The following is a 26,787-nucleotide window of genomic DNA, read 5'->3' on the forward strand; positions in this document are numbered from 1 at the left end:
ACACACACGGGACGGGAGAGAGTTGAAAGACCGAGAGATGGCAGGGGAAAGCAAACGCGGTTTAAATTTCAGATTTATACCCAATGCTAAGAGGAGGACGAAGCGGTCACAGCTGGTGTGCGCGGTGGAGCGGCGCCGGGTACACCCCAGCGGCTCCGCAGCAAAAGTTCTACTGGAGAGGCTAGTCACTCAGCCATCCGATGGTAAAGATCCAAGTAAGCGGCTACACATGATGACCGTCATCTTTTCCTGTAAAATCTCTGGTGTAATCGGTAACACCCATGTTGTCACAAGAAATTTTCCTCCCCGTCACAGCCCTACTAGAGATTGACGCCACCAGCCGCTCGGTCTGATTTCTACTGCTTCAAGAGAGAGTGCAATGGGAGCCACATATGGGGACTACAGCAGCGTTAACCCTGGACGAGGTCCTTCCGTGATCCTGAGGGGTCCTTCCATGGTCTTGAGGGGTCCTTCCGTGGTCTTCAGGGATCCATCCGTGGTCCGAGAGGTCCAGTCTGTATCACATCAGACTGGATCCCTCAGGACCACAGATCACACGAGCCAGGGGTGGTGCTTAAGAGTCTCCAGGGTGGGTCGGGCCTCTGGGCTCTTGTCCATACAGCGTGCTATAAAATCTTGGCAATCTGGACAGACCAACAGGAATCATGTTTAAATACAAATGCTGTACTCTTTGTGTGTTTATGTGTGTGCTTGTATTCTACTGCATGTCTTACTGTAGGAAAGAGTGTCACGGATGTCAGGGACTGCTTTGATGATCTCACGGGGGGTATGGAAGGGGGTCACCCCATCATGCAGCATCTCAAACAGCACCGCACCGAGCTGCCACACAGAGGTAGCTTCAGGCGTGGATCACCCACGCCGGATATACTCAGGAGTAGTGTATAACAGGGTACCTACAATACATACAGCCACACAGAGACAAAGGTTAATGGATCCACGTAATTGTGAACCACGAAGTATAAAGAGCGACAACTGCCGCGCAGGGAGGGAACGGGGTCTATGGGTGGGTCAAAAATCACCGGAATTTCCCCAATGGGCCGGTGTTTGTACCCCACGTGAAACCTGAAGTCAACGTTGATTTGTCATGTAACTACGCTACTTAAGTTACGCCACTTCCGGAATTATTTTAACCCAAACCGTGTTGTCTAAACCTAACTAAGTAGTTGTGTTGCCTAAACCTAACTAAGTATTTGTTTTGTCTAAACCTAACTAAGTAATTGTGTTATCTAAACCTAACTAAGTAGTTTTGTTGCCTAAACCTAACTAAGTAGTTTTGGTGCCTAAACCTAACTAAGTCGATCTTTCCTTAAACCTAACTAGGTAGTTTTTCTCATGTAACTTCTGTACTTAAATTAAGCCTCTTCCGGTGTTATTTTAACCCAAACAAATTCCAATACCTAACTAAAAAGTGTTGTTGCCTAAACCTACCCAAGTCGATCTTTTCCTAAATCTAACTTTTATTTTGAAAAGACTGGAGCAGAAATTGACACATGCGTCACGTGTTGCTGGATATTCGTAGGAAAACGCAATGAAAAGTAGGAATAACTTTTTGTAAAATATCATATGAACCGTTGTATGAGGATACGTTGACTACATACAGAGCGGATACATGAATCATGGATTCTGTGTGTGTGTGTGTGTGTAACTTACAGGCAGATGGTCGTCTTTGCGGTGGCCAGCAAAGACTGCTCCGAAGCTTCCTTCACCCAGCATTCCCTCTTCCTCATATTTCGCCTCAGTCAGCTGCAGAAACAAAACACAAACACTTTGACTGTACTTGTTCAGAACTTTCTTTCCACTTCTAAACTAACCCCTAATACTACAGTAACAATTACTAATTTAAAATCGAATCCTATTACCAATATGAATCGAAAAGCCAAGACTGAAACTTAGAGGAACGATATGACCTTTTGAGCCAGCAGACGGTTAAGCTTAGCTTAGCATCAAGACTGTGAACAGTCTGATTCTGTCCAAAGGTAACAAGATCTGCCTATCAACATCCACTACACATTATACAACAGTCTTCCCAGGCTAGTAGTACGTGAAGAATAAAAGAATGAAGAATAAACTAAACTGAATTAAACTGAACTGTCTGATGGAACTCACACTTCATCAATGTTTCACGTATTTCTATCTCTACTCACCTCTGTTGTGAAACAGAGTGGCTTCTGGGAAGGTGGAGTCAGAGTCGCTACTGGTGGCCTTAGGCATGGTCTCAGGGATGGTCTCAGGGATGGATGGAAAAAAGCGATTAAAAAGAGAAGTAAATGGGTTCGAGAGGTAGCGCAGGGGTGCCTGGTACCAGGGGTAGCTGGTGTCCGCACTGGGATTGAGGGACGTTGTTCTACTCTTCCCGTAGTCTCCCGTGTCCTCACACTTCCTCTCCCTGCTCTTCTTCTCCTCAGAGTCAGTGCTGGCGGGTATCCATGACACAGCATCCTCAGCGGAGTCTAAGATATCTAAACACATTATACATGTTAGAAAATAAGTGCTGAAACAGTCTTCCTAGGCTAGTGTTCCTCATGAAGAGTAACTCAACTGAATTTACTGATAGAACTCACACTTCATCAATGTTTCACGTATTTCTATCTTTACTCACCTCCGCTGTCTTCTGAGAAGAAGGTGTCAGATCGGTAACTGACGGAGGCCTCAGGGATGGGCTCAAGGGTGGTTTCAGTGGTGGCCTGGTGGCTGGTGCCCTCACTCGGACGTAGGAACGTTCTTGTCCTCTCCCCGGATGCTTCTGTTTCCTCAGACTTCCTCTTCCTGCCCTTCTTCTCCTCAGATTTGGTGCTGGCGGGTGCCGATTTCCCAGCATCCCCAGTAGGGTAAAAGGTTCCTAAACACATTATACATGTTAGAAAATAAGTGCTGAAACAGTCTTCCTAGGCTAGTAGTGTTCCTCATGGAGAGTAACTCAACTGAATTTACTGATAGAACTCACACTTCATCAACATTTCACATATTTCTATCTCTACTCACCACCGCTGTCATCTGTGAAGGAGGTCTCAGCGGTGCCCTCAGGGATGGCCTCAGGGATGGTCTCAGGGATGGCCTCAGGGATGGTCTCAGGGATGGCCTCAGGGATGGTCTCAGGGATGGCCTCAGGGATGGTCTCAGGGATGGCCTCAGGGATGGTCTCAGGGATGGTCTCAGGGATGGCCTCAGGGATGGCCTCAGGGATGGTCTCAGGGATGGCCTCAGGGATGGTCTCAGGGATGGCCTCAGGGATGGCCTCAGGGATGGCCTCAGGGATGGTCTCAGGGATGGATGGAAAAAAGAGATTAAAAAGAGAAGTAAATGGGTTCGAGAGGTAGCGCAGGGGTGCCTGGTACATGGGGTAGCTGGTGCCCGCACTGGGATTGAGGGATGTTCTTCTCCTCTTCCCGTAGTCTCCTGTTTCCTCAGACTTCCTCTTCCTGCCCTTCTTCTCCTCAGATTTGGTGCTGGCGGGTGCCGATTTCCCAGCATCCCCAGTAGGGTAAAAGGTTCCTAAACACATTATACATGTTAGAAAATAAGTGCTGAAACAGTCTTCCTAGGCTAGTAGTATTCCTCACGAAGAGTAAACTCAACTGAATTTACTGATAGAACTCACACTTCATCAATGTTTCACATATTTCTATCTCTACTCACCTCTGCTGTTTTGTGTGGAGGAGGTGTCAAATTCATCACTGGAGGTGGTCTCAGGGATGGTCTCAGGGTTGGTCTCAGGGGTGGTCTCAGTGGTGGCCTGGTAGCTGGTGTCCGTACCGGAACTGAGGGGCGTTTTTCTCCTCTTCCCGTATTCTCCTGTGTCCTCAGACTTCCTCTTCCTGCCCTTCTTCTCCTCAGAGTTGGTGCTGATGAAGGTATCAGATCCGGACCTCAAGGAGGTTTCAGGGGTGGACTCAGGGATAGCGTCAGGGATAGCGTCAGGGATGGCGTCAGGGATGGTCTCAGGGATGGCCTCAGGGGTGGTCTCAGTGGTAGCCTGGTAGCTGGTGCCCTCACTGGGACTCAGGAACGTTCTTTTCTTCTTCCCGTATGCTTCTGTGTCCTCGAACCTCCTCTTCCTGCCCTTCTTCTCCTCAGAGTTGGTGCTGATGAAGGTATCAGATCCGGACCTCAAGGAGGTTTCAGGGGTGGACTCAGGGATAGCGTCAGGGATAGCGTCAGGGATGGCGTCAGGGATGGTCTCAGGGATGGCCTCAGGGGTGGTCTCAGTGGTAGCCTGGTAGCTGGTGCCCTCACTGGGACTCAGGAACGTTCTTTTCTTCTTCCCGTATGCTTCTGTGTCCTCGAACCTCCTCTTCCTGCCCTTCTTCTCCTCAGATTTGGAGCTAATGCTGGCGCAGGCGGGTGTCGATGTCCCAGCATCCTCAGCGGAGTTAAAGTTTCCTAAACACATTAAACATGTTAGAAAATTAGTCCTGAAAACATGTGAAAAGACTGAACTATATAGTACTGAATTGTGGAGTTAGACTGCTTTTCACCACTGGAGCCATCCTTAGCATAACCCTTTCCCTAACACTATATAAAAACTGGAGTGGTTCGGCCAGACTTATAACACTTAACACTCATTTTTTCATGATTTTTAAACCAAATTTTTTTATACTTGGTGATATTTTTAAGGCAGATGTTATTAGCACCCAGGTGTATATAGCATGGCAGAGACAAGCCGGACCGACCCAGTCACACTATATACTGTATGTGTATACAGTATGTACTGTTTGTATATTTTTCCTAACCCTAAGCAAGTAGTTTTGTTGCCTAAACCCAACTAAGTCAATCTTTTCCTAAATCTAACCAAGTAGTTGTGTTGCTATTTTTACGTTACCCAGACTTTAAAAAAATAGCCCCTGAGGTTCTTTCTATATCATCTAACCTCTGCTGAATGCCGGTCTGAAGCCCTCGGAGGGACATTGACTTGTCCTGCTAGTCTTGATGGCTCTTTCATGGCTCTCGTCAGACTTTCTCTTGGTGGCCCTCTGGTTTCCACCTGACCTGTTGTCCAGCATGTCCTGGATGGGATCTACTGTCTGACAGACTTAAGGAAGAAGCAGCGTTAGTAATCATTAGCCCAGCAGCTAAATCATATGGATATTAAAGTAAGAGAGACTGCAGTTCTCGTCAGGATTTTGGTATCACTACTTACCCAGATTTCTACTGGAGGACGGACGCTCAGGAGTCCTTACTAATCTTGTTCTTAAATTGTAAGGCATGGCTCTCAAACAGTAATGGTTCACCGTTGAAATGTCCTGGATGGGATCTACTGTCTGACAGACTTAAGGAAGAAGCAGCGTTAGTAATCATTAGCCCAGCAGCTAAATCATATGGATATTAAAGTAAGAGAGACTGCAGTTCTCGTCAGGATTTTGGTATCACTACTTACCCAGATTTCTACTGGAGGACGGACGCTCAGGAGTCCTTACTAATCTTGTTCTTAAATTGTAAGGCATGGCTCTCAAACGGTAATGGTTCACCGTTGAAATGTCCTGGATGGAATCTACTGTCTGACAGACTTAAGGAAGAAGCAGCGTTAGTAATCATTAGCCCAGCAGCTAAATCATATGGATATTAAAGTAAGAGAGACTGCAGTTCTCGTCAGGATTTTGGTATCACTACTTACCCAGATTTCTACTGGAGGACGGACGCTCAGGAGTCCTTACTAATCTTGTTCTTAACTTGTAAGGCATGGCTCTCAAACAGTAATGGTTCACCGTTGAAATGTCGAAGATTCGAAGTTCACCGTTGAAATGTCGAAGACTCGAAGTTCACAGTTGAAATGAGATTGATGAGAGATTTTGGTTGGTATCAAGAGTTTTCTCCGGAATGTTGGCCTCACAATTCCTTTAATACCTCACAATTCCTTTAATACCTCACAATTCCTTTATGACATCACAACTGCTTCATGACCTCACAACTCCTTTATGACATCACAACTGCTTCATGACATCACAACTTCCTCATGACCTCACAACATTCTACTGTTGTACAGTTCTACTCTTAGAATGCATGATGTCAAGTCAAATCTAAACCAATAAATGTATTTAAAGGTCCCATATTGTAAAAAGTGAGATTTTCATGTCTTTTATATTATAAAGCAGGGTTAAGTGATAGATAAATACTGTTAAACTATCAAAACGCTCAATATAAGGAGAAATGCACACAGCCCGTATTCAGAAACTGTGCGTTTGAAACAAGCCGTTAGGATTTCTGTCCATTTGTGATGTCACAAATATACAATATTTAGACCATTACACGGTTTTAAACATAAATATTCTAAATGTGTCCCAGTTTATTTCCTGTATCAGTGGATGTGAATAACATCAGCTGACAGGAAGTAAACATGGACCCAAACTGTTGCCTAGCAACGCAATTCCATTGCAATTCCGTTGAAATGCACAAAAACAGTGCGTTTCAGACAGAGGTTTAACACAGGTATATCTGTAACCTATTGGTGGTTTAGTATGAAATGATAGATGGTTACTGAGTATTAGTGACGTGTATATATATCAGTGTTTATTGGACAGTCTATGTGAAGGTGTTTTGTATCATTTAACTTATAAGTCAGTCTATCAGGTAGAACATGAGGCTGTTCAGCCATATGTGCGTTTGTTTTTATGATTCATTATGAGTTCCTTTTGCTGCTGTAAACAAATAACCTTAGCATGAGTTGCAACGCAGATGAGATCTCTGAGCTTTTGCAGACTAAGCCAGGGAAAATTAGTTTTTGGTCCTTTATGAATGATAAAAAAGGGAATAGAAAAGAAGAGAGTCTTTATATTAAAACACTGTCTCCACTGTTACAGCATGTACATGCCAGATGTACAATTTTAAGACAACTGCATCACATTTATGAATTATACTCTGTCGTTCTCTTCCTCAGTCCATGAAGACAGATAAACAAATCCTCCTGTGTTGTGTCTTCAAAATGAGTTCAAAGTGTAACAGCAGTCGTTTTGTCCACCTGATCTTGAATTTCAGTGTGTCTCCACCACAACCCCTCAGTGAACTTCATGCAACGCTCTTTTCTTCTCCACAGCTGTCCTCTTGCTGACAGGATGCCACGCTGATGGCCTGGCTCAGAGAAGTGATGAGGGAGGTCAGGCCGATGAGGTAGCCGTCCTCTCTGCTCCCCTCGGCCCACGGGACGTTGTGTCGGAGCTCGCTGGCCTCAGGCACCGGGGTCGTCTTCCCAAAGTCTATCATCCACACGTTGGCCTTGCTGCTGTGGTCGTGGACGAAGAGAAGCGAGCTGCCAATCAACTGATCAGGCCAAACACAGAGATAATAATAATATCAGTAAAAAGCACATTTTTTTCAAAATGATTTTGTCTCTATATGTAAACCAACCTCATGGGTTCTGAAGAAAAGTGAATTCTTCAGTGCATCACTCAGGGCCAGGAGTCTGGAGTGGTACGCTTTCTGTGAGCAGACGGGTATAGAGTTGTGGTTTAACAGCAACAATTAGTACACACATGGCAGGATAAAAGATTAATGTAACAAACTGAGGAGAATGAACATCAAATGAATAAGTAAGAGGAATCAGTAGCAAAGATTAGAGAAGTAAAAGGGAAAATCAGTGGAATGATAACTTTTTCAGTTTTTGTTTTAGTTTGAAATTCCTTTTTATTAATCTTTTATTCAATCTTCATTAACCCTCTGAGACCCACAATAGACCAGTTTTTGTCTTTTTTAGGGGGGTCTTTAGGGGGAGATAGCAGGTCAACAGTATATGTCACATAGAAGTGGTGTACATCATCCGAAAGCTGGGAATCTGAAGATTAATTGGAGATGCAGCTCAGCACTGTGTGTCAAGTTGTTGAAGTCATTAATAAGAAATAAAAATTAGTTAATTCATTATTTAAAATTAATTGTAAAATTGTATAAGGGTTTAGAACAATATGATAGAAGTATATGATGATCATCCCCATGCTTTATTATGTCTCATAAGTTGTTGCAGCAAATGTTGGGTTGATATCATATGTTAAAGAGATTTGGAGCTAAATTAGACAATTTTTTACTTGTCGAGAATTGATAAACATGATCAATACCACATTAAGACACCAAGACCTTGAGGGGACTAACATCATCACACATGATCTTTACAGTGATACCCAATTTATGTAATTCCAACACTGTTTAGTGACCCCAGTGTGCAGAAATATTCAAATATAGCATTTTAGAATAGGCGAAAATAACACATTTATTCTGCATGAAAAGAAATGAGTGTTTTTTGACCAAAACTGCATGTGATTATCATAAAGTGGGCATGTCTGTAAAGGGGAGACTCGTGGGTACCCATAGAACCCATTTTCATCCACATATCTTGAGGTCAGAGGTCAAGGGACCCCTTTGAAAATGGTCATGCCAGTTTTTCCTTCCCAAAATTTAGCCCAACTTTGGAGCGTTATTTAGCCTCCTTCCCATGTCATGGTTGGTATTCTAGTTTCATATGATATCTGTGTGTCTTCACTCTAGCCCTAAAACTGAACCTATAGAGCCTCTGAAAGCCAGTCGGGATCCCGCGGGTCTCTGAGGGTAAAAACGTTTAAAGACAATGCCTGCATGCCGAATGTTGTGGTATTTTTGTGTACACACAGATAACTGTCTTTAGATATGTACAGCTGGCATCAGTGCATTGATTATGTATTGGAAGTTGAATATGGTTCGATCATGTCACACTTCACCCACAGGGCGGCAACTGGAAACACTAAAAACGAATAAATATACAATCTTTTTTATTAAATTTCAGTTTTTGAGTCTGTTTTCATTAGGTTTAATCATTATTATTCAGTCATTGATTCCTTGATTTTGTTCTAGATTGTTTTTCTGTTAATCATAATATGATTTAGGACATGTTTTCTAAAGGAAGAGTAGTGTAATTAGCAGTGTAACTAGTGTTTCCATAACAGACAGGACTGACCAGCATGTCCAGCTGACTCCTGGTGAAGTAGAGCAATGCCTCCGTGACCTGAGCTAAAGTCTGAATTTTCCTGAAGTCCCGTTTGACACTGCCATCCTCCATCTGACTCACAGAGAAGAAACACAACAGCACAGACAAGGCACATTTGAACACTTGTTGATAACTTAACAGTTCAGTTAAATAGGTATTTTTGGGGCAAAAGTGGCAATTATACAAACAAATTTCTTTCAGCTCTAAGGACAGGAATGAGAAATATGCAGCAAAGTGGAGAGACGACTTGGAATACATTGTTAATGTGGACAGATCTTGAAGTAAAGCACACACCATGTACACGATTCTCACACACACAGCACACATACTATTTATGTGTCTGAGAATGAATTTGTTGCTTGTAAATTAGATTAGATAATGCTGCATTGTAGGAATATACATTTGATTTGTGTTTTTTTTTATATTTTATTATTATTATTTTACATATATAAGAGTCATTTGATTTGTTGACTAAAATGTGACAAAAGGGATTTATGGCCTTTCCTCTCCTACCATGATGCCTTCTATCCTGATGCCCAGCACAGACGTAGAGCTGGTTGTATCCCTCCACTGAAGGTATCGCCACTTGGTCACCGCTTTCTGTGCGTGTTCCTCCGCTGACGGAGCGGACGGGTCTATTTTCACCATCTTCTGGTACATGTCACTCCGCAGGGAGGCCTTAGTCCGGGCTTTGATCGCTTCCTCCTCCTGATATGTCCTGAGAAGGAAACTCTCATGTTGTACATAAAAACATACTGATTTTACACTCATCTAATCAAAAGCACACTCATTTTCTACAATGTAAGTCAGTGTATAAGCTGGTCACCTAGAAAGAAATAATTGCTCTCAAACCTACCTGACTCCCATCTTGCAGTCCATGATGACAGGTCTCCTCAGGCCGCTCAGCAGGTCTTCCAGGCGGATGTAGCAGTGCTCCCCCTTGGTGACCAGGCCGTGGTACTGTGGGACGAAAGGTCTCAGCGGGTCTCTCATCAGGTATTCCAGACACTTTGCCTCCGCTTCACTGTACAGTTTCAACACCTCCCCTCCCTCGCTCAGCTTTAAGTTGCCTGGTGACGGCAGCAACAACGGGCAGAATTATTAGCTATCCACGTGTTTAATAAAACAAGAAGGCGGATATCGTCATTAGTTGTGTGATTATCCTGTTTAACTTTAGTGAACAATTAGAGCTACATATTGTAGTCCTCTATGAGATGATAAGCCCTTACTTAGAGATCTTTGACTTGATGAAATGTGCTCTAAAACACACTGAATAAACTCAAGGTGTATGATGGTCAAACTAAAATAAAGACTGATTTCGTTAGGTCCTGAAAAGCTGACATTCTGGAGATAGTAGTGTAGAGATACACACTGTCAGATAAGTGTTAATTTTAGTGTTGAGAGCCTCTCATATTCATCTGTAGACTTTCTGAGTGCCTGTACGTGTCTGTTTTGGACGAACATGCCTTGATGTCCAGCCAGCTGCACCCAGGAGCTCTGCCGCCGCAGCGACCAGTGCATCATGGTCAGGTAGGTTTTCCAGGAGTGGCTCTGAGGCACAGAGCAGATTATATGTTGATGTCTTCATGCAAGCGAACAGGGTGTGGAGTCTATATTTCAGTGTGTATTGTTTTTAATGAGCACACAGAGAAACAACATTCACCTGCAGGCTATTCAGAGTTCACCTGAACCTGAATGTCTGCATGCATGCAAATGGGAAAGCCCCAGCCAGCAAGCAGAGTTCAACCAGGACCTGGTTGCTGTGAGGTGACAGTGCTTAGCTAATGCTCAGGAGTATGGGGTTCCCATGTTTAAGGAATCCTCTGTGATTTTCTTACAGCACACATTTTGACTTGTCACGGTAGGAAAAGCACAGGTGTTACTAACATTAGCTATGGCTCTGTTGCATTCAAGTGTCCCAGTAAACCATAGTAGTGTGACAGCGAGCCAGCATGCACTAGCAGCTAAATGGAATGCAACCATCATTCATTTTTTTTATTTACACCTTTTTCATCTTGTGACATGTCAAACTGTCTTCTGTGAAAAAGGCCTGTCGAGCAACTCAAGGCCATTTCTTTGGACAACAGCATATTAAGGCCCACAACCCTCTGAAGAGACATTTGTTGGGGCACATTATACAGTATAAACACCTCTGAAAGGAAAAGTGTGTAGGATTTAATGGCATCTATCGGCAAAGTGACCAACTGAGTGCATGTTAAAAACTGTTATGAGTCTCAGTGCGTTCGGTGTTTACAAACAGCGCATACCTCGACAGTTATGATCTCTTTTGTATATACACAAAACAGCTGCCACCAGACGCAGGCATGGCCAATGAAAAAGAAGCGAAAGCAGACCTGAGCATGCTCAGTAGAGGCGCTGTCACAAAATGACAAGTTTGTAGTTTGAAGATGTATAATCTAGACCATTTCACCTGTTGTAAACATAAACAGTTTATTTCCTGTTGCAGTGTATGTAAATGACATCAGCTGACAGGAAGTAAACATGGACCCAAGCTGTTGCCAAGCAACGCAATTCCGTTGAAACAGTCTACATAATATTTAAGACTTAATCCTTCAAATTGATGATGGAGATGTTTGCATCCTAAATGTTGCTATTTTTGTCACAGAGATGACATGTTTTGAAGATGCTTATTTCTCATTTACAGTATTATATATATCTTTTATTCAGTCCTTACAGGCTTACTGCAAAATGCAGACTGCACTGAGAAGGTCTACTCCCTAGTCCTCCTCTCACTGTGTGCTTCCCTCTACTCTCATATCTGCAGCAGCAGCAGCAGCAGGCATGCAAACAGCATTCAAATCTGACCTTGTCAAAGTCCTCTTTCAAGCCCATGCAAATCACCAGGACCACAGGCGCAAAGAACAGTTGTGAAATATAGTTTTAGTAAGCCTCTTCCACGGAAAACCAGAGCAGCGAGGTGCACAGGTGTGAAAAATGCAGTTTCAAACCACATCCATCGACTCTCACCTTCCTGAACGCCCTCCGCTTTGAGCCGACATCCTCTCCTTCGCTGAAGACCTCATCGCTCTCTGCTGAGGAGAGGTTGATGGAGGAGCAGGAGGAGGAGGAGGTGGAGGAGGACGAGTGCAAAAGCCTGGAGAGGATTGGATGTGGGGAGGACCACGGATGTGCTGTGGAGCCCTCAATCATTCCCGGCAGCTCCTCGGCCTCTTCATCCTTCCTCTCTGGGGTCTCCCCGCTCCCCTCATCCTCCCCCTCTGCTGCTGAAACAGGACATCTCTTCCTCTCTTCATCCTCTTTTCTTTCTATCTCAAAACTGGAGTTTCTGCCTCTCCAGCGTTTCCACACACTGTTTGCGCCCCCTTCCCTTTCCTTATCCTTCCACCTCGCCCTCTCACATCCGTCTGGATCACCTTCATAGCTCCCCCCTATCCTCTCCTTCCTCCTCATCCTCCATTTCGCCTTCACTTCATCTCTTGCACATCTTGCTTTCAATTCAAAGTCCTCTTTTCTTTCTGTGCCTTGAAAAACCTCAGTCCTCTCGTCCTTCATCACGTTGCTTGACTCTGAATTGAGCTCATTGTCCTCGTCCTCTCCGAGTCCACCAATACACTGACTGTAAGGGGGGAAACTTTTTGTGGACTGGAGTGTGGGTCTGGATCTCACTCTGGTCCTCTTGCAGCTGCTGGAAGGCCCTTCACTGGCTGTCAGATGTTGGTGAGTCTCATCTGATAGTCCGGCAGAAAAGTCAATATCCATAGTGCGCTTGTTCTCGGTCTCCATGTCCATGTGGTTATCATCTGTCATCTTCCAGTCCAGTGGTGAATCTACTCCATGAGCTCAACACATGTGCTTGTACAAAACAGGGAAATGCAGTTTGAGGAAATTAATTTACAATTCTAAACACCGCTCTAACACAGCCTCGGCAAAAAGCTTTCTTTAAATGACACAAAAGGAAATATAAAACTACAAATGATCATATGTGTCTAACTTACCTTACCTTACCTGTGTCCTCCACCTGTTGGAAAGCTCTGTGCCCGTCAGGGAGATACATCCCTCTCTCATTCTCCCTGCTGGAACATATTTTGCATGCAGTGACGTCAGTTACAAAGCTCCAAGAGGACATCCAGGAATGACACTGTGTAGCCGGGTGGAAGTTGAAGGTGTACTCCCACCAAAACTGTTTTGGGGCGGTGTTTTCTGACTACACAAACTTTCAAACAAATAGCCAGATAATCATTTTTCAAAAGTTTTATTGCAACAGTTTAACCGAATGTACTTTAGAAGAGATTTGCAGCCAGGCAGTGAAGTAAAGTAGAAAGAGACGCACAGGTTGCCTCACATGCTTTAATCATAATTTTACATTTTGATCAAGTAACAAACAATTTTTAAGCTTCAGAAAGTCACATTTCAGCCATCATATATGATATATCATATCATATATGATGCCCACTTGGGACAAATAATAATACATTGACTTGACTTGACATAACCTGCAAAAGTAACAGCTCCACAATCTTACATTTCATAGCTGACATTTTTTAATCTGTTCAAAATGCACTTTAAAGGGAGATTTGTCAAGTATTTAATGTTGTTATCAACATGGGAGTGGACAAATATACTGCTTTATGCAAATGTATGTATATATTTATTATTGGAAATCAATTAACAACACAAAGCAATGACAAATTTTGTCCAGAAACCCTCACAGGTACTGCATTTAGCATAAAAATGATGCTAAAATCATAACATGGCAAACTCAAGCCCAACAGTCAACAACAGCTGTCAGTGTGTCAGTGTGCTGACTTGACTAGGACTTGCCCCAAAACTGCATGTGATTATCCTAAAGTGGGCATGTCTGTAAAGGGGAGACTCGTGGGTACCCATAGAACCCATTTTCATTCACATATCTTGAGGTCAGAGGTCAAGGAACCTCTTTGAAAAAGACCATGACAGTTTTTCCTCGCCAAAAGTTTGGAGCGTATTTAGCCTCCTTCCTGACAAGCTAGTATGACATGGTTGGTACCAATAGATTCCTGAGGTTCTAGTTTCATATGATGCCAGTATCTAAATTAGTGGCGTTAAAACACATTTGAGTTAACACATTATTATCGTGTTAACATTGACAGCCCTAGTATATAATGAACACCAGATCACAGCTATGAAGTGCAAAGTAATAAAAATGCTCTGACAATGAGAGATTTGTATGAAGTAACGAAGGTTCAGGTGAGTCAAGCTGAAACACCAGTGTGAGACAAAAAAAATGTTTTATTTATGCTTCTATACTGTTGCAGTACTTGCTTTAACTTCTATTTTTCTACTATGTTTATTGTTATGCACCAAACACCAAGGCACATTCACAATAAACCTATCTGAGGACACGATGGAAGAGCAAAAAGATCTACAGCTCAGGCAGGGCAGCTCAGAGGTGTGTGGGTGCTTTCTGAGTCATTTTCAATCATATATCTCTCTTAAATCTTCATCCTTACTTCTTGTTATCGCTCTCTACACTTCCTCCCTCTCCTTTAATAACGGCCTCAGGCTGCCTCTGATTCATTTCTTTCTATCAGCAGAGTGCAGATGGGGCCTCTCCCGGCTCAGATTTGTAGGGGTCATCTGGAGGGGACCCATCAGCTCTGCAGTACCTGTCAAGAAGTTTTTCTTTTATTCTCATAGTCAGTATCAAGTGACTGATGCAAATAACTTGCATAATGTTGAAATTCTCTGTGCCTGTGTTTTTGTACCTGCAGCAGCATCTTTTTCATCGTCTTCTTGGTTGTTGTTCATGTTCTTGTCTCTACCAGACAGCAGTCCATCAGTTCTGAGCTGTAGATAGATAGATACTTTATTGTCATTGTCATTGAAAACAACGAAAAACAGTTTAGCAGCTCTTTGCAGTGAAAAACAAACATTAAAACATTCAGTCACAAGTAGAACAATAAATAAGTGGATCATCACCATAAAGTGCAAATTATGGTTCAGCAGCTAGTGTCCTCAGCCTTTGGGGGGGGGGGGTTCTACACACTTGACAGCCTGTGGGTAAAAGCTGTTTCGTAGTCTGTTGGTGTGTGTTTTAATTGTCCTGTATCTCCTTCCGGAGGGAAGGGGAGCAAACAGTACATGTCCAGGGTGGGTGGGGTCTTTGGAGATACAGCTGGCTTTCTTACAGAGCCGACCAGTGTATAGATCACTGAGGGGGGGTAATGTGGTCCCAATCACTTTTTCCGCCATCCTCACCACCCGCTGCAGGTCCCTCCTGTTCTCCACTGTGCAGCTAGCAAACCACACAGTGCAGCAGTAGGTCAGGAGGCTCTCAATGGTTGCCCTATAGAAGTTGATCAGCAGGTGTTGAGGAAGGTGAGCCTGTTTCAGCTTCCGGAGGAAGTAGAGTCTCTGCTGGGCCTTCCCCACCTGATGAGAGATGTTTTTGGACCAGGTGAGGTCTGACGAAATGTGGACTCCGAGGTACGTGAAGCAGTCCACCCTCTCCACCTCCTCTCCACGTACGCAGAGGGCAGAGTGCTCCACCCGTCTTGCTCTCCTGAAGTCTATTATCATTTCTTTTGTTTTTGTTGTGTTTAAATCCAGGTTGTTATGGGAACACCATTGTGTCAGATGTTGGATCTCCTCCCTGTAGGCTGTCTCGTTGTTGTTGGTTATCAGTCCTACTACAGCAGTGTCGTCTGCAAATTTGACCATGGTGTTGGTGGGGTGAATAGTTGAGCAGTCATATGTGAAGAGGGAGTAGAGAAAAGGACTGAGGACACACCCCTGTGGTGTTCCAGTGCTCAGGTTCAGAGTGGCCGAGGTGTGGTCCCCCATCCTGACACACTGGGGTCTGTTCCTGAGGAAGTCCAGCACCCATGTGCTCAGTGAACTGCCTAAGCCCAAGTTGCTCAATTTTTGAACCAGTTTGTGTGGAATTATTGTGTTGAAAGCAGAACTGAAATCAACAAACAGCATCCTTACATATGTGTTGTTGTGATCCAGGTGTGTAAGGGCTGCGTGAAGAGCTGTTGTGATTGCATCATCCGTCGATCTGTTTGTCCGATAAGCGAACTGGTGTTGGTCAAGATCGGCAGGGATGACAGTTTTAATGTGGGACAGAACTAGTCTCTCGAAACATTTTGTGATAATGGGGGTTAGAGCAACTGGCCGGTAGTCATTCAGGCAGTTCACTTTTGTTTTCTTGGGTACAGGGACGATGGTGGTTTCCTTAAGGCATGTGGGAACAACAGACTGTTCAAGTGAGAGGTTGAAGATGGTTGTAAATACCCCTGTTAGCTGGTCTGCACAGGCCTTAATGATTCGTCCAGAGACCCCATCCGGTCCTGACGCTTTCCTGATGTTGACTCGGCGCAGGACGGATTTGACCTGGTGGTGTTGGAGCTTTATCGGTTGGTCCTTCTCAGTTAGTGCAGGCTGGATGTTGGTTTCCTTGTTTTCCCGGTCGAACCGAGCGAAGAAGTGATTCAGGGTATCAGGAAGAGTGTTGTCTGTGGGACTTGAGGCTGTATAGTTGTTTTTGTAGCCCGTGATGGTTTTTATCCCCTGCCACATGCTCTTGGAGTCATTGTTCTTAAAGTGCTCCTCTATGCGCTCTTTATATCTGCGTTTGGCCTCCCTGATCCCCCTCCTCAGTGTCTTTTGCGCCTCTTTGTATTCCTGCGAGGTCCCAGATTTAAAGGCAGAGTCCCGTGCTCTGAGCAGGGTCCGCACCTCACCGTTGAGCCACGGTTTCTGATTTGGAAAGACTTTGATGGTTTTTGTCCCAACCACACCTTCAGCACAAAAGTTTATGTAGGAGAGGACAGCCGTTGTGTGTCCCTCCAGATCTGTCTCCTCAGCAAATATATCCCAGTCTGTGGTATCAAAACAGTCCTGTAGAGCTGAGGTGGCTTCCTCAGTCCACACCTGAACTGTTTTAATGGATGGTTTCTGTCTACAGATCAGGGGTCTGTATGCTGGAGTCAGAGACAGGGACAGGTGGTCTGATAGTCCAAGATGTGGGAGTGGAGTGGCTCTGTAGGCATCTGGAATGCTGGTGTAGACCTGGTCCAGTGTGTTTTTCTCTCTTGTAGGGAAGTTTACATTTTTGAAAAACTTCGGCATGACAGATTTTAAGTTGGCATGGTTAAAGTCTCCTGCTGCAATAACAAGGCTGTCTGGTTGTGCTGACATGTAGTTGTTAATGGCACTCTGTAGCTGCTCCAAGGCTAGCTTAGCGTTAGCATTTGGTGGTATATAGACAGCTGTTATCATGACAGATGTAAACTCCCTGGGCAAGTAAAAAGGTCTACAGCTCCTTGTAAACAAGGAGGAAAACAAGCTCTCAGAGATACACCACCTGAGAGGAATCTGGTAATATTTCACACTCACTTAAAGGAACAGTGTGCATATCGGGGGATCTATTAGCAGAAATGGAATATAATATTCACAACTATGTTTTCATTAGTGTATAATCACCTGAAACTAAGAATTGTGTTTTCATTAGCTTAGAATGAGTCCTTCATATCTACATCGGGAGCGGCTCCTCTTCACAGAGTCCACCATGTTGCTCCGCCATGTTTCCATAGTAGCCCAGAACGGACAAACCAAACACTGGCTCTAGAGAGACTTTCATGTTTTTACGTTACCTGAGGGTCACTGTAGTTCCTCGACACACTTGTGAAACTGCGGTAACGTGCAGAACCGTGGTACCGCCAACCGCCGTCCAACTTCGTTGCTAAAGATGGCCTCTGAACGAGGCGAACGGCGTTACCACGGTTTTGCACTTGGCGGCTCACGTTACCGCAGTCTTGGAAAGAGAGGCGTGAGCTTGCAATCTATAACCACACATCTAGATAGGCTACCACCAAATCTTACACACTGTACCTTTAACTTGAACCCGAGAGATATGAATGTTAAACTGGTTTGAAATCATGAGGTCTTATGTCCAAACTGTGTCTTATTACAAAGTATTTTCACAATAAAGTTGTAATGAAACATACTTCGTAAATATAAGAACAAGTTGTGATCAAAAGATTCGTGATCATTTTCTCATCAGTCCACAATGTCATACTTGGTATCGTCGGAAACTTCTGACCGTTCTGACACTATCACTCATGGGGAACGGTGAAACGAAGCCATCAAACTTCACATTTTACAGTCACACTGACATAAATCTATGTTCTTGTCAAAGTATTTCACCAAGGCACCAGCCGATTAGACCGTTGTCAGGCTATTAAATAGGCATTATCAGTCACTATAAGCTCCATAGATGTGGGTCAATAGGGGCCTACTACACCCACTAGTAGGTTTTTATCATCTAGATCACTAGATCACCGAAAGAAGGTATAAAAGAACATGACAGCAACCTCTAGTGACCGTAGTAATTATAACAAGAGCAGAAGTGGAAGTCAGGCGTTATACTCTAGACAGTTTTCACCCAGGAGACCGGAATTCGCAACCAACAATGTGTAGTTGTCTTTGTGTTTGTAGTTATTTTAACCCCAAACATGGTGTTTTTCCCTAAACTTAAATACGTTTTTTTTTGCCTAAACCTAAAGAAGTTGTAGTTTTATTGCTTTAACCTGTTTTTTTCCTAAACCTAAAGAAGTTGTAGTTTTATTCCCTAAACCTTTTAGGTAAGAAGCCTTTTTGTTTGTGTTTAAAAACGTAACGTTTTATTCAGTTTTACAACATGTTAGAACGTGTTGCTTTTAACTTTCACTTTCACAACGTAGTAGGCATAGTTGGCCCCTACTGACCCAAATCTATGGTGCTTATAGCGACTGATAACGTCTATTTAATGGCCTGATAACAATCGAATCGGGTGCAGAAGGCACATGTTATCTTTGCCCAAAACGGCAGATTTTAGTTACTTACATGTCTGCAGCGATTATAAAACACCAGAAAACCAGAATGATCGGCTGGGAGAGAAGTCAGCCTCCATCTTGTCTCTAGACTCTCGTGTTGTTGAAGGCCAGACCTGATCATTAGTACTTCCAAACAGCCACCAGATGGCGATAGTCACCAACAATCCGTATATCATTCTCTTCAGCAAGATGAGACGAATCTTTTGATACCCCATAAACCACTGTGGGACCATCCTGAATTTATCTGCAGTATAGCATTTATCTCTTTGGTCATACATGAATATTGATCAATATTCATTGTGTTTATTATTATTTCAATGTTTTGGGGATATTTATGTTATTTGTAACATGGTTAAATGGAAATAAATAGTTTTTTTCAAAGTAAAACTCCTAGTAGGCCTAAACAGTCAATACCTAAACAATAAACATGGCCATAACATTGAGATCGCTTGAGTATATCTTTATAAATTGTCTCATAAATGTTGTATTTTAGTGTATTTTAATCAAATTGATACTAACAGTTGTAGTCAAAGAGTAGGAAAATCCATTAAATTGCATAATTGCCTATGGGATCTTGGTTTTAATGGTGATATTGCCTTTGAAATTTAGATTTTACACTAGGATGAAAATCGTGTTTTTTCCTTTATTGCATCTCCATTGTAATCTCCATGGTAATATAGTTTAGTTTCCTTACAATGGATTCATATTCATTAGCTTCTTACCTTTCAAAAAAGACCAGATATATGCATATAAGCCTTATGGTTGAGGAGCTATTCCTGATTCATTTTGGGTATGTGTTTTTAGGCATTTTTTCTGGGCTCAACAGGTTTTAACTCATGAAGTGTGCATCCCTTCAGCTGCAGTTACATATTGTCTGCAGTAATGTCTCACCTGCTGTGTTCCCCAATCCTCTCTCAACAGCAGCCTTACGTAGCTGAGGACGAAGAGGAGACTGAGAAAGAAGAAGTTACTGGAAATGCCCACCAGGGCTGACAGGAGAGGGAAGTTGAACAGCAAGTATCTGACAGAGAAAAACAAAGAAAACATTGCCCTCATTATTATGTGATGCTAAAAAGGATGCTGTTATCCCTCTTTCTCTCAGTTTAACTCCCATGCCAGTAAGTTATTTTCAATGTTTTTCTTCAGAGACCCACAGAGAAAACATCTGAACACGTTGCATTTACTCCTCTGTGGGCTGTAAGTGTAGGTGGAGAGATAAGAGAGTTTTTCCAGTGAAGAAGCGTGTAGCTCTGCTCTAAAGAGGCTGCTGATGGTGGAGAAATGTGTGTCGTCCTTTTTCTGCGATAGATTTTCTGTGTGTTAAGTTAATGAAGCCCTTACTCTTTCAAAAGTCACTAAAATGAACTAATTCTCTTGATAGATGGTACAAATATCTCAACATGTTATTCTGTAGAAATCTGAACAACTAATCACAGAACTTGCAGCCTCATGTTGTGCTGTAGACTTAACGGACATGGATTTTTTTCTTGTTTCATCACCATCTGTATGTTACTGTGAGATCTATTGTAAATCACAGTGTACACATCTTACCTTAAACCAGCGAAGTGAGCATGAATAACGAGTTGAGATGAGTAGATCTGCACATTGCTGGACATGATCTCAATGACGGCCGTCGTTGACGGGACATACTGTGCACATGAAGACAAACGTATTAGGTAGACTTCAACAAAGTACCTGCTTGCTGTTCAGGTACAGTGACACATGCTAACACATTCACAAAGCAGTGCATGCAGAGACTCACAGGGTCATCCGTGTAGTCTGAGAAGAGCTCCACCTCCAGCAGTTGTTTCTGCTCAGCGACTCCGGTCAGAAAGGCCGGGAGGAAGAGCAGCGTTCCCAGGTACTTCAGCAGGTCTGAACGGTATCGCAGCATGCTCTGACCACAGCAGGACAACACAGTCACCCAGACATACAACACAGATTTATTACAGTCTTCTGGGGATTCATTAAACTGCTCTTTCCTTACAAATATATGATGCCAAATCCCCAGAAGATGTTTTCAGTGATGCCTTGATGACTATTTAGGAAAGGATGATTGATGTTGTCATGGATGCAAAAGCTTTACCATAACTTGATGATTTGGTTGTGTGCTTGGTTTAATTGACACTATAACAAAAGCTGATCTCAGTCCGGTGTTTTAAAGTGCAATACAATAGTTCTGCAGAGTTCAGTTTATGTTTAAACTAAGACATTGTTTTTTGTGTTGACTCAGTTCTAGGGTAAGCTCTGGGGCTCTACTTTGTGGTAGTGGATTTGACTGATATGTGTTTCAAATAGACTACTTTTATGGCTGATTAAAGTGGGGGTAGGCAGTATATTTTCTGCAATCATTAGGCAAAAATTCCATAATAACCTTTCAGCATATTTTAATTCAAGTGCTCTGAGAGAAAACTAGACTTCTGCACCTCCTCATGGCTCTGTTTTCAGGCTTTAAAAAAATTGAGAGACTTTGGCCAATCACAGGTCATTTCAGAGAAAGAGCGTTCCTATTGGCTGTGCTCCAACTGGTGGGCAGTGCTTGGTATTTCTTCAACTGATCTCAACATGGCTGCCGGGTCACAAACCTTCTCATTTTACAGCTAAACAGTACACTACAAGATGATTTTTAAAACATTTGAGGTGAGAAATAGGTATTATGTAACATAATATTGATTCATATTTGATCAGCGCTGCCTAGTTTGACCGTCTGATCAGAGTTTGTGAGTTATTGACAGCTGCTCAGAGACGGCAAGACTCCAGCTCAGCTCTGATTGGTTGTTTTCCTCCGGTCTGTGAAATCTTGCAGATACCATTAGGACCACCAGAGGACACAGAGGCAGAATCAGATTACCTGTCTCATGACCGTTTTATAAAAAATAATTTTTGTAATAATATTTGCTCTAATTCTACCCAATGCAGCTTTAAGACTATATATGATATTCAAAACATCTTATGATTTAATGCAAAATCATCACAAAATACAGCCTTAAACAGTACCATATCAACACCTCTCTAATATAGTGTGAGGCCTCAAAAGAAGTAGCTTATTTAGTAGAGGACTGTTTGATTGCATCACAATGTACATATTTTTGGCTTTTCCCTGACAACTCAGTGTTTAATAAAGTAATTTAAGTTAATGATGGCATCCTTTACACATCTAAATTCACTGGAAGATCTTTACTCCCACTATGTATTTATATCAGTCATTAGTTCACATGTTCGTCCTGTCATCTCAATAACTTCAGCACTGAGATCACCTTCTGTTGCAGCAAGCATAAGCAGCCCTAATCTGGCTCTGACCAGGCCCTGTGATTAAAGAGGTTATTGTGCGTCAGCGCTGTACTCACAAAGCGAGAGCTGGAGGCGGACAGCAGTTGTCTTGCCTGAGAAACACACAGCAAATGCAACCTTGAATCATTGGAGTTTGCAGGAACTACTAATGAATTTGATTGCATGCACACATGTGGCCACATGGGAGCTGAACAAATCAACTCACAGTGCGAGCAGAGGAGGCAACTTGCCCTCCAGCGCGAGAGAAACATGTTGTCTTGATCATGAACATCCCCAGCTCCTGATTGATTGGAGAATCAGGCATTTCTAGCTGCAGAGACACCTGGTAGGCCTGGCCCAATGTCAGCGCCTGAACATACATTTAAAAAAGATTACAACCTAGGGAGTAGAGATAGTAACATACAGTAGATAGTTGGATGCATTCATACTAGGGCTGTCAAAGTTAACGCGTTAATAACGTGTAAACGCAAATTTGTTTTAACGCCACTAATTTCTTTAACGCATTAAAGCAACTTGTGATTTTTTGGTTGTAGCGGGCTCAGAGTGAAGATACTATTATCATATGAAACTACAAAATATAAGATATCCATTGGTACCAACCATGTCATACTAGCTTGTCGGGAAGGAGGTTAAATATGCTCCAAACTTAAAAAAAGCTGTCATGGCCATGTTCAAAGGGGTCCCTTGACCTCTGACCTCAAGATATGTGAATGAAAATGGGTTCTATGGGTACCCACGAGTCTCCCCTTTACAGACATGCCCACTTTATGATCATCACATGCAGTTTGGAGCAAGTCATAGTCAAGTCAGCACACTGACACACTGACAGCTGTTGTTGCTTGTTGGGCTGCAGTTTGCCATGTTTTGATTTGAGCATATTTTTTATGCTAAATGCAGTACCTGTGAGGGATTCTGGACAATATTTAGCATTGCTTTGTGTTGTTAACTGATTTCCAATAATAAATATATACATACCTTTGCATATAGCAAGCATCTTTGCCCACTTCCATGTTGATAAGAGTACTAAATACTTGATAAATTGCCCTTTAAGGTACATTTTGAACAGATACAAAAATTGTGATTAATCGTGATTATCTATTTTAATCGATTGACAGCCATAATTCATACATACGTGTTTCCTATTCCTCATCAGAGAGATGTTGGCCACTGGATAAGAGCAGAAAAAAGAGGCAGGAGATTCACAATCTGTCCTGCAGACAAAAATGTGAATGACGATGAGTGAGAGTAAAAGCAAGACACACACTACTAATAACTGTGTTTTCCTGATGCAGATGGACAAGACTTCACATACACACCTGTAGTAATAGTGCACAGGTGCAGAAAAAGCCGCCTTGGGCATGTAAGAGTAGTAGAAGCTGCCGTATAAAAAGGCGGCGATCCAGAGGAGCAATAAGACAACAGAGAACACAATAAAACCCTGTATAGCTCTCTGACGGGCGCGTGACATCACCCTGGCAACAGCATTCAGGAATTCCAACAACGCCCGACCAATGAGGGCCGACGGTTTTTCATCGTCTCCTGGACGCAAAAGATTTTCTTGCTCCATGAAATCTAAACAAACAAACAATGAAGTAAATGAAAAGTAGATTAGGAGGTTTTAATTGAAAAACCACCGATATAAAAACAACTTAGAAAGGTAAATGCAACCTCACTACAAGCATGTTTTAAAGTGTAAAGAAGCACCCGATTCAACTGTTATTGTGCCATTAAATAGGCGCTATCAGTCGCTATAAGCACCACAGATGTGGGTCATTAGGGGCCTACTACAATATTGTAAAATTGAAAGTGAAACTTAAAAGCAACACATTCTAAAAGGTTGCAAAACTGAATGAAACGTCACGTTTTGAAGAGAAGGAAAAAGGCTTCTTTAGGTTTAGGCAACAAAACTACAACTTCTTTAGGTTTAGATAAAACAAAAAACAAACAGTTAAAGGGACTGTTTGTAAGAATCAGAAATGCTTGTTAACAGCGACACCTGTGGCCGTTAAGTCAACGAGAGTCAGTGTCGGGCTCGGGCTCGTGCTTGTGCTCGCTCTAAATAGACATGAACGAGCATCGCTCAAAACAGTGAGGCGACACACGTGAGGTGGAGCGAGCTGTGAGTGAAGGCAGGCAGGCAGAGGAGCAGAGTACAGCGGAGACTCCGGCCGGGGAGACCAAAGCTACGCTCTCCCCCGCGTCCTCCGACTGTGGCCAACACTGTTTAACAGACAGGCTTCACTAAATATAACTTTGCAGTTTTGGTGCTTCCGTGTAGTTTGTGTTGGAGTCTTGTCTGAACAGCGTAGCCACACGCGAGCACGCATGGGACACCGACCCGGATTGATTTATACGTGTAAGAAGTTACAAACAGTCCCTTTAAGTTTGGGGAAAAACACTGTGTTTTGGGTTAAAATAACTACGAACACAAAGACAACTACACATTCTTGGTTCACACGGGATGCAAACTCCGATCTTGTGGGTGCATCTGTTATAATTACTACGTCCATAGACGTCACTGTCATGTTCTTTTATACCCTCTTTCAGTGATCTACCATGTGAATAGATGATAAAACCTACTAGTGGGTGTAGTAGGCTCCTATTGACCCACATCTTTGATGCTTATAGCGACTCATAATGCCTGTTCAATAGCCTGACAAAAGTCTAATCGGCTGAAAGAAGTAATTAAAAGGATCATACTGGCTCAGTTTGGCCAAGATCTACAGTCTCTGTCGTTGAAATGTCTTGTTGAATGTCATCCAAAAAGGTACTCGGTTCTTATCCACATTTCCCTGTAAATAAAATATAAAGATAGATCAAGCACAGTCGTAACGTCATGCAAAAGTGTGGTTGATGATGTTCTCATGAAGCCTAAGACACAAGCACCACTGTGATAGTACTGAGAGCTGTGAAACCACTGAGTCCAATCTCAGAGGCCTTTCACATCAGATGACTGAACCAATCTGCGTCACTCCGGCTGTGTTACATGTATCAAGAAGCAAAGAAACGTTTATCAATTTGTTTTCACAATATGTGTTGTGTGTGATAATGTTGGTGGATTGCTGGTATTTATCACTATTTCTCAGTCTGTCAAATTAAACTCTCACTTCATGTGACCAAAGTTCAGTAATGTAATGTAACTAAGTACATTTACTCGAGTGTTGTACAAATTTGAGGTACTTTACTTGAGTCTTTTCATGCCACTTTCTACTTCTACTCCACTATATTTCAGAGGGAAATATTGTTTGTTTCACTACAATTATTATTATATTATATTACTATAACTTTAGTTACTTTACAAATTAAGACTTTTGCATACAAAAGGTATGAAAAGCTTAAATGTTATAATTAAAAATACCTAACAGTATGTACATACAAGTATAGCTGAAACGATTAGTCGATTAATCAATTAGTGGATTGACGGAAAATTGGCAACTATATTGATAATTGTCAAAAATGTTTCATGGTTCCAGCTTCACAAATATGCTGCTTTTCATTTTAACTATGATAATAATTTAAATTGAATTTTGATAATTCTAAGTGTTTTACTATTGGTTGTACAAAACAAGAATTGTGAAGGTTGTGAAGGTCTATTTTTAATACTTTTAATAAAAAGTACATTCATACAAACTTTTAATTTAATAATTTGCATTGCAGGACTTTTACTTGTAACAGAGTATTTTTAAGGTGTGGTATTAGTACTTTTACTCAAATAAATGATATGAATACTTCATCCACCACTGCTAGGTTTTGATGATATCTAATGTTAAAAGAGGAGTAGCGACTTGCTCAACACATAAATAAACACTGACATGAGGAATTTCAGATCAAGAGTTATGCTGGCAAGGATTATAGTGACTTATATTATAAGTTATTATATACTATGATACTAAAATATTTTAACTCAATATCCCAATCAAAACTTTGTTTTGTCTATTTAAACGTCCATGTGGTATCCAACAGCAACATGAAGACTCTGTCTTGTTATAGAAAAACTCACCTCTGGTTTCTGCAGGCCAAAATGAGCTGTTAGGAAATCACTTGTCCTCTCACTGACGTCTTTGTCAACAGCTCGACACTGTCTGGATGAAATGCTGTGAACAGAAAAGCCCACATTAATTTGAGCTGTTTAAACCTGCCATTGGACAGCGTTTAGTCCGTCCCACATGAAGAGAGATGCTGCTGCCAACTGGAACAGAGTTCTTAGTGAACATGACACTGAAAACAGTTTATACTACAACTATACTTTACACTGTTAAAACCCCAATATATAGTTTGTATTCAATGGAACAAGAGAAACACTACAGTAAATTAAGGCTGCTACTGGTGTGATATCATAACTCCCTTTAATTTCTTTGGGCAATTGTTAAAAGCTAATGTTGGATGATAATTTGACCTCAAGGGCAGCCTATATGTTGAGTTGATTCATTCCTAGTTCACACATCCTATAACCAAATCCATACTTTTATATGTTTAATTGTTTATTTTCTTGTTTTTATGTCTAGTTTTGTTCCTCCATTGCTGCTAAATGTGCTGCAAAGCTCTAATTTACCCATATCACTCCTGATATTGTGTTATATTGTCCAACCGCGCCCCTAAATGCCAAATGCTCGTAATTTTACGAGAAAAAAAGACGCGATATTATGAGAATAAAGTTGTAATTTTACAAGAAAAAAGTAGTAATATTACGAGAAT

At 42.2% G+C, this 26,787-nt stretch overlaps 4 protein-coding genes and 1 long non-coding RNA gene across 6 annotated transcripts in view; 1 reads left to right on the forward strand and 4 right to left on the reverse strand.

Moving 5' to 3' along the window:
- rnaseh2c (ribonuclease H2, subunit C) overlaps positions 1–26,787 on the forward strand; it is a 100,722-nt gene that overhangs the window by 69,764 nt on the left and 4,171 nt on the right. The gene's annotated exons all lie outside the window — the stretch shown is intronic.
- On the reverse strand, positions 121–910 carry LOC141775335 (uncharacterized). The gene is made up of 2 exons (XR_012595585.1): positions 735–910; positions 121–644 (listed from the first exon to the last, which is right to left on the reverse strand). It is a non-coding gene; the product is annotated as an uncharacterized LOC141775335 (long non-coding RNA).
- Positions 1,575–6,149, reverse strand: LOC141775898 (uncharacterized). The gene is made up of 8 exons (XM_074649638.1): positions 5,633–6,149; positions 5,396–5,524; positions 5,159–5,287; positions 4,889–5,050; positions 3,658–4,401; positions 3,004–3,513; positions 2,621–2,860; positions 1,575–2,480 (listed from the first exon to the last, which is right to left on the reverse strand). Exons 1-8 carry the CDS (start codon positions 5,697–5,699, stop codon positions 2,158–2,160), a joined length of 2,304 nt encoding a protein of 767 aa, XP_074505739.1. The 5' UTR covers positions 5,700–6,149; the 3' UTR covers positions 1,575–2,157.
- LOC141775900 (inositol-trisphosphate 3-kinase A) lies at positions 6,457–14,469 on the reverse strand. Its single transcript, XM_074649639.1, has 9 exons — positions 14,434–14,469; positions 12,940–13,017; positions 11,951–12,796; positions 10,429–10,513; positions 9,819–10,032; positions 9,476–9,680; positions 8,933–9,034; positions 7,360–7,431; positions 6,457–7,272 (listed from the first exon to the last, which is right to left on the reverse strand). The coding sequence occupies exons 3-9, from the start codon at positions 12,749–12,751 to the stop codon at positions 7,021–7,023; spliced, it is 1,731 nt and encodes a 576-aa protein (XP_074505740.1). The 5' UTR covers positions 12,752–12,796; positions 12,940–13,017; positions 14,434–14,469; the 3' UTR covers positions 6,457–7,020.
- LOC141775345 (seipin-like) lies at positions 14,211–26,187 on the reverse strand. 2 transcript variants are annotated; one of them, XM_074648625.1, is made up of 11 exons: positions 26,093–26,187; positions 24,793–24,884; positions 23,409–23,664; positions 23,225–23,303; positions 22,298–22,441; positions 22,149–22,184; positions 20,564–20,698; positions 20,353–20,450; positions 19,693–19,822; positions 14,689–14,770; positions 14,211–14,589 (listed from the first exon to the last, which is right to left on the reverse strand). In XM_074648625.1, exons 3-11 carry the CDS (start codon positions 23,657–23,659, stop codon positions 14,498–14,500), a joined length of 1,047 nt encoding a protein of 348 aa, XP_074504726.1. In that variant the 5' UTR covers positions 23,660–23,664; positions 24,793–24,884; positions 26,093–26,187; the 3' UTR covers positions 14,211–14,497. The 2 variants fall into 2 exon arrangements, with proteins under 2 accessions (XP_074504726.1, XP_074504728.1); XM_074648627.1 differs by lacking the exon at positions 24,793–24,884 and having other exon boundaries at positions 26,093–26,147.

Source organism: Sebastes fasciatus, chromosome 10, assembly GCF_043250625.1.
Source record: "Sebastes fasciatus isolate fSebFas1 chromosome 10, fSebFas1.pri, whole genome shotgun sequence".
In the NCBI taxonomy this organism is placed as follows: Eukaryota; Metazoa; Chordata; class Actinopteri; order Perciformes; family Sebastidae; genus Sebastes; species Sebastes fasciatus.